The 13827-nt window shown below is 40.4% G+C and overlaps 1 protein-coding gene across 3 annotated transcripts in view; it reads left to right on the top strand.

Moving 5' to 3' along the window:
* The window catches only part of EPB41L4A (erythrocyte membrane protein band 4.1 like 4A), a 254167-nt gene that overhangs the window by 137988 nt on the left and 102352 nt on the right, over nucleotides 1-13827 (top strand). For all 3 annotated transcript variants that reach the window (XM_061158196.1, XM_061158197.1, XM_061158195.1), the window contains exon 5: nucleotides 13592-13689. In XM_061158196.1, the coding sequence (XP_061014179.1) occupies nucleotides 13592-13689 (98 nt within the window). The remainder of the gene's footprint in view (nucleotides 1-13591; nucleotides 13690-13827) is intronic.

Genomic DNA, 13827 nt, shown 5'->3' with positions numbered 1-13827 from the left:
TGGAGTTTCAGCTTCAGCATCAGTCCTTCCAATGAACACCCAATGAATGTGTAAATGGAAGATACAAATATATTTTAAAATTTATTGAAGTATAGTTGAATAACAATGTTGTGTTATTTTCTGCTGTACAGAAAAGTTGATTCAGTTATTGTTGTTGTTGTTCACTCAGTCGTGTCCGACTCTTTTTGGCCTCATGGGCTGTAGCCCATCAGGCTCCTCTATCCATGGGATTTCCCAGGCAAGAATACTGGAGGGGGTTGCTATTTTCTCCTCCAGGGGATCTTCCCAACCCAGGGATTGAATCCACATCTCTTACGTCTCCTGCATTGGCAAGCTGGTTATTTACCAGCTATATATCACTAGCATCACCTGGGAAGCCATGATTCAATGATACATATACGTTTATATTCTTTTTCACATTCTTTTCCACATAGTTTACTACAGGATATTGAATATAGTTCCCTGTGCTGTCCCTGTGTGCTAAACAATGAGTAGGGCCTTACTGTTTATCCATACTATAATATACATAATAGTTTGCGTCTGCTAATCCCAAACCCCCAATCCAACCCTCTCTGCCCTTCTTCGCCCTTGGCAACCACAGTCTGTTTTCTGTGTCTGGGAGTCTGTTTCTGGTTTGTTTTAAATTCGTTTATGTAGGGACGATATTTTGATGCTGAGCTTGCATATGTAAATATAAACTTGAAGAGCTACTTACTTCTCTTTAATTGTTGTAGCTTAAATATTAGCTGTTCAGAGATTTCATTCATCTCTATAGAAAATGAAAAGATAATTGCTTTTAGTATTAAGGGAGAGAGAAAACCCAGTATTTTATAATGCATTACTTTACCTTTGTCACTGACTATCTCATTTCAGTTAAGGCAAAGTTTCTGATTGGTATTGATGATATTGTTAAAACAGTCTATGCCAGCATTTGAAAGTGGCTTATGAGGAGCAGACAATAGCGTTCTGTTTGCACTTATTCCACTAATGACCTGCCTACGTGCATTCGTGTGTGCTCAGTCATTTCATTTGAGTCTGACTCTTTGTGGTCTCATGGACTGTAGCCCGCCAGATTTCTCTGTCCATGGGATTTTCCAGGTAAGAATACTGCAGTGGGTTGCTGTGCCCTCCTCCGGGGGACCTTCCCAACACAGGACTCAAACTTGCATCTCCTGCATTGCAGGCGAATTCTTTACCCACGGAGCCACCTGGGAAGCCTGACCTGCCTCCATGTGGTAGCAAAAACAGAAATGTTTTCCCTGACTTACCTTTAAATGGTCAGTTTTCCTAATGAACCCATCCGTGGCTTGAGTAGAACCCAATGTGTTGTTCAAAGAACTGGAAACCATGCCTTTGGTAAGGAAGACAGTCTGTGGTTTTGCTTCTGTTCCATCCTTTTCTCTTCTTCCTTAGAAGTCTTATTCCTCAGACGTCCTTTTGTCTTGATTTGTCTCACTCTCACAGAAAAGAGAGAAGAAGGTCAGCTTTGGGACCTCTGCTGTTCTGCTCTCAAGTACTGTAACTAGGCCTCTTTGTAGAACTGTGTTGACATCTGCTTTCCAGTCTTCCATCGCTACATTGTTAACGAGTGCTTGGAAAGGCAGGACTGCTCTAGGCTTTCTCTGAGCAAACCTCTATGGGAGAAGGGACACTGTGCTGGGGAGAGGTTCAGGTGAGGGTCCTATTTACACTAGAGTTTCATGAATAGTCTTTGCAGTCAAGAGTGATTTCTAAGTTGAGGTTTATGGGGAACCTGAGTCCAAGTGATATAGAAGCACATTTGTATCTGTAAGTGATTAGGGACTTACAGGGCACAACATATGAAAATACAAGGGGAGTTCTTCATTTTGATGTTATCAGTGACTTCTCTGTGCCTCCGTTTCCTCACTTATAATATTGTCTCATGCTTTCTTGGTGGCTCAGAGGTAAAGAATCTGCCTGCCAATGCAGCAGACTCGTGTTCAATCCCTGGGTGGGGAAGATCCCCTGGAAAAGGAAATGGCAACCCACTCCAGTATTCTTGCCTGGGAAATCCCATGAATAGAGGAGCCTGTTGGGCTAAGGTCCAAGGGGTCGCAAGACTCCGCCATGACTTAGCATCCAAGCCAGCACTTCCACCACCTCTCTTGTAAGGTTTTTATAAGCATTAAGTGGAACAGTGTATGTGAAGCTCTTTTAAGTTGGTTGTGTTGGCTCACAGTTCAGTGAGTAATAAATGCTAGCACTGCTCGTTTGTTCTCTCTTTTCTCTGCCAGTTCAGTTAGTTACATGTTAAGTGAGGGTTAGAGTCCAAAAGAGTGCTTGATTTAGTGTTAAGGGAGAAAAAGAGTAGTGTTTTCTAATAATGCATTACTTCATATCTGTTCACCAAATACTGGTGATGTGTAGAAACTTCCTTCCAGAATCTTCTAATGGCTCATTAGCAGAATACATGGATTTGTTTGTAATGTACAACCCCACAATATATTGAATGCAACCTTTTTTCTCTCAAGTTTTAGACCAGATCACATAAAGAACCAGATGATATAGTTAGCTTACAGTTAGTGGCCATGATCTATGATAATTTGTTTTTATTGTGCAAAAACATACAGTCAAATTTAGGTAAGTTAAGTATGCATTTAATGTGCTACTATTATATACTCACTCTTGTTTAGTTACTAAGTCACGTCTGACTATTTGCGACCCTATGGACTGTGGCCCACAGGCTCCTCTGTCCATGGGGTTCTCCAGGCAAGAATACTGGAATAGGTTGCCATTTCCTTCTCCAATATACTCCCTCTTAGTATATCCTAAAGATAAAATCACTGATTTGCATGAATATGTTAATTTAAATGGTTAGGTGTAATAGACCTTAAAAAGGGAGTCAATTACATGAGATAATTTTGGCAAAAGCAAAAAGGAAACCAAAAGACAAAATCCCCCAACATAAGCTACTAAAGGTAAAGCATACTTGGGTCTGCATTTTCATCTTGAATTTTTATCTTGCTTCACTTCTTTGGAAAATTGTTTCAACCTACTCTGTATTGGCTGTTAGGTTTTTTAATTTTTGTTTCTTCATTTTCTCTCTTCTGTTTCTTTTTTTTTAAATTAAATTTAATTTTAAAAACTGGAAGTGTAGTTGATTTAGTGTTTCAGGTGTATGGTGAAGTGGTTCATTTATACATACATACATACATACATACATACATATGTGTGTGTATATATATGTGAGTGTATATATATATATGGGCTTCAGACGGTAAAGCGTCTGTCTGCAATGCGGGAGACCCAGGTTTGATCCTTGGGTTGGGAAGGTCCCCTGGAGAAGGAAATGGCAACCCACTCCAGTACTCTTGCCTGGAAAATTCCATGTACTGAGGAGCCTGGTAGGCTACAGTCCATGGGGTCGCAAAGAGTGGGACACGACTGAGCGACTTCACTTCACTTCATGTATATATATATCTTTTTCAGACTCTTTTCTGTTAGAGATTATTGCAAGGTACTGAACATAGTTCCCTCTGCTATACAGTAGGTCTTTGTTGTTTATCTATCTTGTATATATAGTTTGCAATTTGCATATGAAAAATAGCTATAGTAAACACACTTTTACTTATTCTTTCTATATATAGTTCTTTCGAAAAATCACACAATTTCATACATATTGTTACAGACCTCTTTCACCATCTAACCCATTTGTTATACTCCTGCCCTTGTGGATGGCCATCCAGCTTGTTTCATTTTAAAATTATAGGTAGTGCTGCATTAAGTACATAAATGATTATGTTAGACAAAGTATTCCAGAAGGATATTATATTTAGAGGGAAATTTTTTTTTAGGTGAATGAGATACATTAAAAAATAAGGTTCCAGACTATGAAAAATATAGTTAATAGAATCGCTTCAACTTGGAGTACCTACTGTTTGCTCTAAGATGTTTTCTGGTATTAAATGAAGTTGGGAGATTCTGAGGTCATATATCCTACCCTCCATTTTTATAAAAAGTTCCTGAAATGTCAGCCAGCTTCTTCTTAAACATTTTTAAGAGAGGAAACCTTACTGCTTCACAAAGCAGTAGGAAGTTCAATAAGAAAGAAAAGATCTCTGGAACTTCTGTCATCAGCACTAGGTATTCTTGCTGGGTTTATGCAGAATAGATCTAAACTCTTTTTGTCTTTTTTTCTGTTCTTTAAATACTTTGTGTCCTCAGGGCATCTGTTAAACTTATTTTCAATTCTGATTCAAAATATTATAACAAACTTCCATGTATTATGTATCCTTCATAACTCTGTTTTCTGCAGATTTTATCAGCATAATGCACATATTTGTTAAGAAGGCAGGCTTTGGAGTCAGGTTGGGTTTTGCAGCCTTACTCTGCTATTCACTGGTTGTGTTATCTTGAGAAGATCACATAACCTTTTAAAGTCTCAGTTTTCTCATCTGTAAAATGGCATTATTGTATTTTTTCTAAAAGATAATAGGAAGAATATATTAGATATTACAAGCAAACTTGGGGGTGTGTGTGTTCATTCACTCAATTGTGTCTGACTCTTTGTGACCTCATGGACAGAGGCCGCCAGGCTCCTCTGTCCGTGGGATTTTTCAGGCAAGAATACCGGAGGGAATTGCCATTTCCTATTCCAGGGGCAAAGTATCAATAACCTCAGATATGCGGATGACACCACCCTTATGGCAGAAAGTGAAGAGGAACTAAAGAGCCTCTTAATCAAAGTGAAAGAGGAGAATGAAAGGCTGGCTTACAACTCAACATTCAAAAAACTAAGATCATGGTGTCCGGTCCCATCACTTCATGGCAAATAGATGGGGAAATAATGGAAAGAGTGAGAGGCTTTATTTTCTTGTGTTCTAAAATCACTGCAGATGGTGACTGCAGCTATGAAATTAAAAGATGCTTGCTCCTTAGAAGAAGAGCTATGACCAATCTAGTCAGCATATTAAAAAGCAGAGACATTACTTTGCCAACAAAGATCCATCTAGTCAAAGCTTATGGTTTTACCAGTAGTCATGTATGGATGTGAGGGTTGGCCCATAACGAAAGCTGAGCATCAAAGAATTGATGCTTTTGAACTGTGGTGTTGGAGAATACTCTTCGAGAGTCCCTTGGACTGCAAGGAGATCCAACCAGTCCATCCTAAAGGAAATCAGTCCTGAATATTCATTGGAAGGACTGATGCTGAAGCTGAAACTCCAGTACTTTGGCCACCTGATGTGAAGAACTCCTTAGAAAAGACCCTGATGCTGGGAGGGATTGAAGGCAGAAGGAGAAGGGGATGACAGAGGATGGTTGAATGGCATCACTGACTCAATAGGCATGAGTTTGAGTAATCTCCGGGAGTTGGTGATGGGTAGGGAGGCCTGGTGTGCTGCAGCCCATCAGATCGCAAAGAGTCGGACACAACTGAGCGACTGAACTGAGCCGAACTGATTCCAGGGGATCTTCCTGACCTAGTGATTGAAACTGTGTCTCTTGAGTCTCCTCCATTAGTAGGTAGATTCTTTTACCACTGCGCCACCTGTGTAAAAATGGAAGTGTTTAGTAGATGGTAAGGGTAGATAAAATGAATTATGTTTGTAAATTACTGATTAAAAAATTAGGGAGGAGGACTTCCCTGGTGGCACAGTGAATAAGAATCTGCCTGCCAGTGCAGGGAACAAAGGTTCCATTCCTGGTCTGGGAAGATTCCGTTAGCTGCAGGGCAGCTACGCCCATGCGCCACTGCTGCGGAGCCCGCATGCCGCTAGGGCCCTCGAGCCACCACCACTGAGCTCACCTGCCTAGAGCCTGTGCTGAGCAGCAAGAGAAGCCATTGCAATAGAAACCCTCACACTGGAACCAAGAGTAGTCCCTACTTGCTGGAACTAGAGAAAGCCCACACACAGCAATGAAGACCCAGTGCACCCCCAACCCCACACACACACAAATCAGGGAGGAAAAGACCATCTTGGAGCCCTGAAGATAGGTCTTCCAGGTTAAGTCAATCCATTAATCAGAACATCCTACTACTGTCCTCTAGCGTGCATTTCTTGAATTTGTACATAAACACAGGATCCACTCACTGATTCACCCTCCATTGAGTAATATGTGGAGCATTGTTGTCCAGTGCCCTGAGGACCAATGAAATTTAGTAGTGACCAAGAGAGAGCTGTGGTTTCAGTCCTCTGGAGAGAAAAGACAGAGAATGAGTGAGTAAATGAGTCTGCCTGTTGCGTTGCTGGCAGACCTTGTGGCTTCCCCCTGTGGCTCAGTGGTGAAGAATCCACCTTCAGTGCAGGAGACTCAGGAGATGTGGGCTCAATCCCTGGTTGGGGAAGATCCCCTGGAGAAGGAAATCTCAGCCCCCTCTGGTATTCTTAACTGGAAAATCCCATTGACAGACTAGCCTGGTGGGTTACAGTCCATAGGGTCACAAAGAGTCAGGACACGACTGAGACACTGATCTTGTTGCCATTGAAATTTTAACTCTTCCTAAAAAAGAGAATCATGTTAGTTCCAAATAACTTGTTCATGATGAATACTTGTTCATGATGAACAGCTTCTAAAAATAAGTGTTTGTTTTTTAACATTTTATTGTGCTTTGTTAGAGATTGACATTAAGCTTGTCAGTGTATTATTATTATTATTATATCTGGTAATCAATATTCTTCTCTTTGTGAAGGTTAGTGTGTTTTAGCTTCTTTATGGGCTGAGTGACCTTCAGTTTAACATTCACTTCCGGGGTCCCTGTCTCCTTCTAAGTGAAGGTAATGGTTCTCAACACATTAGATTGGAGGCATGGATCACATTCCAGTATGGATGCAGAAGAAATTTGTGACCTTTAAAAGACTATCCAAATATAAGGTGATATTACAACTCTTTGCTCTTGTATTTTTATCATCAGTTTTAAGCTGCAAAAATGTTATTCCCAGTCTTTGCCATATTCCCTTGATAGTCAGTGGGCGAGTCTCCTGTTTTTCTTTTTCTTAAGCCGTGCATGCTGTTTCCCCCCTCTCACGTTTACTATTATGTTGTTATTTAAACATTCCCCTCTGTCCAGCACATTGTTTTATCCAGAATGATTAGGCTTCTCTGCTGGATTCAGAGAACAATCCTCCTGTGAAGGCAGGCAGACCACTTCTCTCAGGTTTCTCGGTGTCACGTTCAGCTGGCACCAGAAATCAAGCTTCTGCTTGTCCCCACATCTTTCAGTTTACTCAGCAGGGTCTGAAGTCATGGGAAAGTATGCTTCAAGCTGCACTGGTATTCTTTAAGCATTCTTGGTTGTCTTTGGCCCCAGAAATCTCAGAACCTCCTGTTTGGACTCCTCAAAGAACGGTTTCTCTCTGCCTCTTCTTTAAGCAAGTTTCCTTTGTGTGGTCTCATCCCTGACACTTGCTGAATCATCTATGGTCCTTAGCAGCTTGTACATCTGGGGTGTCAAGTCAGCTCTTTTCTATGAACATCACATAAACAGAAAACTGTGATGCCAATATTTCAGGTCCTTCTCTTGTGTTGTACTGGTTGTAGTCTTGTGATGAGGGAGGTTGGGGTGAAAGATGGAGGACCCCCCACTCCTGGGGCTCTTAATCTCACTGGGGTGACAGTGCATATACACAAGTGAAGTGAAGTCACTCAGTCGGGTCCGACTCTCTGCAACCCCGTGGACTGTAGCCTACCAGTCTCCTCAGCCCATGGAATTTTCCAGGCAAGAGTACTGGAGTGGGTTGCCATTTCTTCTCCATATGCACTAGTACAGTGATTTATATTAAAAGATAACAAGTAAATGCTTTATGCAGACTCTGCTTTGTACCAGAATATGTTCTGGATCAGCATTTTTTTCCAGTAAGGGTATAATATAACTCAGGTTATCATATAATTTGCTGTTCAAACCCTAACACTTGGAGCATGATGAAAAAAGTTCTTAATAATGGAGAATGTATAACAGGCTTAAGCTAAAACTGTCCTAGGCAAATTGGGATTTATCTGGTTAAAACCAGAGATAAACAAGGACTCAAGCATCCAGTCATAACCTTAATCAGAATGATGCAGGAGGGAAGACCTAGCAACTCTAAATCGGTAATTTAAATAAAGTGAAGTGAAAGAGAAAGTCAGTGTCTGACTCTTTGTGACCCCATGGGCTATACAGTCAACGGAATTCCCCAGGCCAGAATACTGGAGTGGGTAGCCTTTTCCTTCTCCAGGGGATCTTCCCAACCCCAGGGATCGAACCCAGGTTTCCCTCATTGCAAGCAGATACTTTATTTATTTATTTTTTCCATTTATTTTTATTAGTTGGAGGCTAATTACTTTACAATATTGTAGTGGTTTTTGCCATACATTGACATGAATCAGCCAGGGATTGACATGTGTTCCCCATCCCGATCTCCCCTCCCGCCTCCCTCTCCATCCCATCCGTCTGGGTCTTCCCAGTGCACCAGCCCTGAGCACTTGTCTCATGCATCCAGCCTGGGCTGGTGATCTGTTTCACCCTTGATAGTATACTTGTTTCAATGCTGTTCTCTCAGAACATCCCACCCTCGCCTTCTCCCACAGAGTCTTGCAGGCAGATACTTTAAATAAAATGAAATATTATATTGTACAGTGAGTCTCATAAATGGACAAAATTAGTTATGTATAATTAAAAGTAAGCCTTGAGATAAGAAAATGTTTAGATATAAAAATATGATTTTGCTGTATCATAGGTTTGTCTTATATGAAACTAATATGATGCTTCCTATGATAGAGATTAATGAAATTATTAGTTAAAAATAGTTTACTTGTCTTCTTTGATTTTGGTGAATTTTTAAAAAATGATATGGCTTAAAGATCTCCAGTATCTTCAAAAGGCAAGCTCTCTAGGGAAGTTTGAATAGATATCCTTTTTTTTCCTTTTTTTTCATGAATTTCTCAGGGGCAACAAAGGATGTTAATTTGTCCCCATTTTCATCCATCTGTCTTTCTGTTCATTCCTACACCCATCAAGTCACCAGGTATTTACTGAGTACTTGTTGTGTGCTGAGCCTGAGATACTGGAAATACAGTCATCGGTGGGATGTGGTATCTTCCCCTTTGTACCTGCTTGTTTTTCTGTTTCAGCTCTTTGTTTTCTCATCTCTTTGGTTCTCTTTCCATTTCTCTCTGAAGCAAAGTCTATAGAATTATGCCCCTCAATTTATTTGGCAAAAGATTTTTACTGTTCAATCAAATGTTGTAAAAGTCTTAGTACAGCAAGACAAATATGCATCTATGACCCATTTACTAAAAAAAAATACATCTCGGGAAAAGAGATTCCAAGTTAGCAATTGAGGAAGGAAGTAAAACTAACACAAGTTTCCAGTAATCTGTAGTAATTCTGGTTAAATGTCTCTATATTTTTGCATTTCAGTTCTGCTAATGTTACTTTACTCTGCTTTTCTCCTCTTCAAGAGGAACCCAGATGATTATAACAAAGTGGATTTGATGTCTAAGATGAGCATTCAGGGAGTGGAAAGTGTTTAAGTAGGGCTGGAAAAGTGATTGCAAGTTAGATAGTGGGGGTAGCCATTGGTAATGGCAAGAGATGTGGCTCAAGAAATAAGCAAAAGTCTTACAAGCTATCTTAGGGATCTTGAACTTTATCCTGAAGGCATAGGGAAGTCTCTTAAGGTTTGTTTGTTTTGTTTTATTTGTTTTTTTTTAAATCAAGGGAGTAACATTATCCCATTTACTTCTTGGAAAGGTTGTTTGTAAGAGAGATAAGTATGATTTGTGACAGGGTTGTGAAAGTTTTAGAAATCTCCTGGTTAGTTACCCAGACTAGGAGTTGGTGAACAGTGTATAGACTCCAAACAACAAATTTTGTGATTGAATGTGGGTGCCACGCCTTACACATTGCTCTGGGTTTCCGTTACTTGCGTGTCTTGAGGACTGTGGTGACATTAACTGAGCAGTGGGGAAACTGCAGGGTGTTAAGCAGGTCTTCACTCAAGGCTTTGGGTACAAATTTGAACAAATCCTTTACAATTATGCAGTGGAAGTGAGAAATAGATTCAAGGGATTTGATCTGATAGACAAGAGTGCCTGAAGAACTATGGATGGAGGGTCGTGATATTGTACAGGAGACAGGGATCAAGACCATCCCCAAGCAAAAAAAAATGGAAAAAGGCAAAATGTTTGTCTGAGGAGGCCTTACAGAGAGCTGTGAAAAGAGAAATGAAAGGCAAAGGAGAAAAGGAAAGATATGCCCATTTGAATGCCGAGTTTCAAAGAATAGCAAGGAGAGATAAGAAAGCCTTCCTCAGTGATCAATGCAAAGAAATAGAGGAAAACAACAGAATGGGAAAGACTAGAGATCTCTTCAAGAAAATCAGAGATACCAAGGGAACATTTCATGCAAAAATGGGCTCAATAAAGGACAGAAATGGTATAAACCTAACAGAAGCAGAAGATATTAAGAAGAGGTGGCAAGAATACACAGAAGAACTGTACAAAACAGATCTTCATGACCCAGATAATCACAATGGGGTGATCACTCACCTAGAGCCAGACATCCTGGAATGTGAAGTCAAGTGGGCCTTAGAAAGCATCACTACAAATAAAGCTAGTGAATGTGATGGAATTCCAGTTAAGCTATTTCAAATCCTGAAAGATGATGCTGTGAAAGTGCTGCACTCAATATGCCAGCAAATTTGGAAAATTCAGCAGTGGCCACAGGTCTGGAAAAGGTCAGTTTTCATTCCAGTTCCAAAGAAACGCAATGCCAAAGAATGCTCAAACTATTGCACAATTGCACTCATCTCACACACTAGTAAGGTAATGCTCAAAATTCTCCAAGCCAGGCTTCAGCAATACATGATCCATAAACTTCAGATGTTCAAGCTGGATTTAGAAAAGGCAGAGAAACCAGAGGTCAAATTGCCAACATCCACTGGATCACTGAAAAAGCAAGGGAGTTCCAGAAAAATATCTACTTCTGTTTTATTGACTATGCAAAGCCTTTGGCTGTGTGGATCACAACAAACTGTGGAAAATTCTTAAAGAGATCAGAATACCAGACCACCTGACCTGCCTTCTGAAAAATCTGTATACAGGTCAGGAAGCAACAGTTAGAACTGGACATGGAACAACAGACTGGTTCCAAATAGGAAAAGGAGTACGTCAAGGCTGAATATTGTCACCCTGCTTATTTAACTTATATGCAGAGTATATCATGAGAAACACTGGGCTGGAGGAAGCACAAGCTGGAATCAGGATTGCCGGGAGAAATATCAATAACCTCAGATATGCAGATGACACCACCCTTACACAAGCTGGGAGCTGACTGTGGCTCAGATCATGAACTCTTTATTCAAATTCAGACTTAAATTGAAGAAAGTAGGGAAAACCATTCAGGTATGACCTAAATCAAATCCCTTACAATTATACAGTGTAAGTGACAAATAGATTCAAAGCTGTATACTGTCACCCTGCTTATTTAAGTTACATGCAGAGTACATCATGAGAAATGCTGGACTGAATGAAATATCAATAACCTCAGATATGCAGATGACACCATCCTTATGGCAGAAAGCGAAGAACTAAAGAGTCTTTTGATGAAAGTGAAAGAGAAGAGTGAAAAAGTTGGCTTAAAACTCAACATTCAGAAAACTAAGATCATGGCATCTGGTCCCATCACTTCATGGCAAATAGATGTGGAAACAGTGGCCGACTTTATTTTCTTGGGCTCCAAAATCACTGAAAATGATGACTGCAGCCATGAAATTAAAAGACTGTTGCTCCTTGGAAGAAAAGTTATGGCCAACCTAGACAGCATATTAAAAAGCAGAGACATTACTTTGCCAACAAGGATCCGTCTAGACAAAGAAAGCTATGGTGGGGAGGGGGGATCGGGATGGGGAATACGTGTAAATCTATGGCTGATTCATATCAATGTATGACAAAACCCACTGAAATGTAGTGAAGTAATTAGCCTCCAACTAATAAAAAAAAAAAAAATAGAAAGCTATGGTGTTTCTAGTAGTAATGTATGGATGTGAGAGTTGGACTATAAAGAAAGCTGAGTGCTGAAGAATTGATGCTTTTGAACTGTGGTGTTGCAGGAGACTCTTGGAGAGTCTCTTGGACTGCAAGGAGATCCAACTAGTCCATCTTAAAGGAAATCATTCCTGAATATTCATTGGAAGGACTGATGCTGAAGCTAAAACTCCCAATACTTTGGCTACCTGATGTGAAGAGCTGACTCATTTGAAAAGACTCTGATGCTGGGAAAGATTGAAGGCAGGAGGAGAAGGGGATGACAGAGGATGAGATGGTTGGATGGCATCACCGACCCAATGGACATGAGTTTGAGTAAACTCCGGGAGTTGGTGATGGACAGGGAGGCGTGGCATGCTGCAGTCCATGGGGGTGCAAAGAGTCGGACATGACTGAGCAACTGAAGTGAACTTCTAGAAATTATCAGAGTAACATTTAAAATTCTCTTACTAAAAACTTTGTTGTGAGCATTTGGTAAAGAAATACGAAAATAAAAAAAAAAACTAAAAAAAAAAATAAAAAAGGAGGAAAAACACACACACACACACATACACACACACACAAAAGAAATACTTACCACAACTGACTTTTATAGTTAATTTCCTGTGCTTTCTCCCTGTCTTTCCCAATGACAGCAAGAATCACCTTACAAAGAAAGAGAGATCACAAAAACCAGCCTAAAGTGAGAGAGAGAGAGTGAGTGCTAGTGACCGAGGATGGCATTGACTGTTAATTGTATTGGTTCATAAACCTTTCGCCTCCGTCACCCACTGGGAGAAAGCCTGAATGGAAGGAGAAGGGGAAAACCTTAGCTTATGGTTGCATAACATCCTGATTTGGAGAGTTCTGGGGTCATAATTGCTACTGGGTTCCAGTTCTAGTCCTGCTACATAACTAATTATGAGATCTTGGACAAATTTTTTTTTCATCTCTTTGTGTCTGTTAACTTGTTCATCTGCAAAATGGAGATAATAATGGTACTAACCTCATTTTAAAGTCTTCAGTTATTATATGTGGCACTGTTATTATAAATGGTTTTCTTTCAGCAGATGGTATGAGCAAAGCCTCAGGTAATGGGCAGCATCTTAATAAATAGGAGGACTAATGGAATTATAATGATGTTTCTCTCCTGTATCCATGATTTTAGACTCATTAGGGAACACATAGCATGTTGAGTGGGTCCTTGTAATACGTTCATTCTAAGGAGAACATGTCATCGTGGTAGCATCAGTGGCAGTGAGGAGAATGGTAAGAATGGCTTGTATGTAGCATCCATATCCGCCTGATGAGGTATAGATACTTCTTGGTCTCACTCTTACCATTGAGGAGCCTGGTTGTTACATGAAATAGCCACTTAAGACAAACAGCTAGTGAGTCCTGGAGCTGGGGTGCAATCCAGCTGGTTGAACTTGAGACCCTTCGCTCCTTAGTCACTACCCTGATTGCCTCTGCAGTGTGTTTAAATAGTCCCTGTTCCCTCAGCAGCCCCCTCACAAAAGAGCAAAAATCAGCTACATTTTCATTAAAGGTGACAGGTTTCAGAGTCTGAACCTTCAGATCACAGTAGTGGAAGAGATCATTAATCTCTCTTTTCTGTTTCTTTTAGGTATCAGTTTTTCTTGCAGGTGAAGCAAGATGTCCTTCAGGGCCGACTGCCCTGCCCCATTAACACTGCTGCTCAACTGGGAGCATATGCCATCCAGGGTAGGTTTCATTTAAGCAGACTTGCTTCAGAGGTCTTGAGAAGGATGTTTGAATTTTTCTTGTTAAGCAAGTTTATAAACTAGATGACATTTTGCTAAAATTCCAGCTTTAATCAGCATGCCTTCAGAAGAGGTAAAA

Source organism: Dama dama, chromosome 12, assembly GCF_033118175.1.
Source record: "Dama dama isolate Ldn47 chromosome 12, ASM3311817v1, whole genome shotgun sequence".
In the NCBI taxonomy this organism is placed as follows: Eukaryota; Metazoa; Chordata; class Mammalia; order Artiodactyla; family Cervidae; genus Dama; species Dama dama.
The sequence above is the reverse complement of the archived record's forward strand: the minus strand, read 5'-3'. Positions and strand labels throughout refer to the sequence as shown.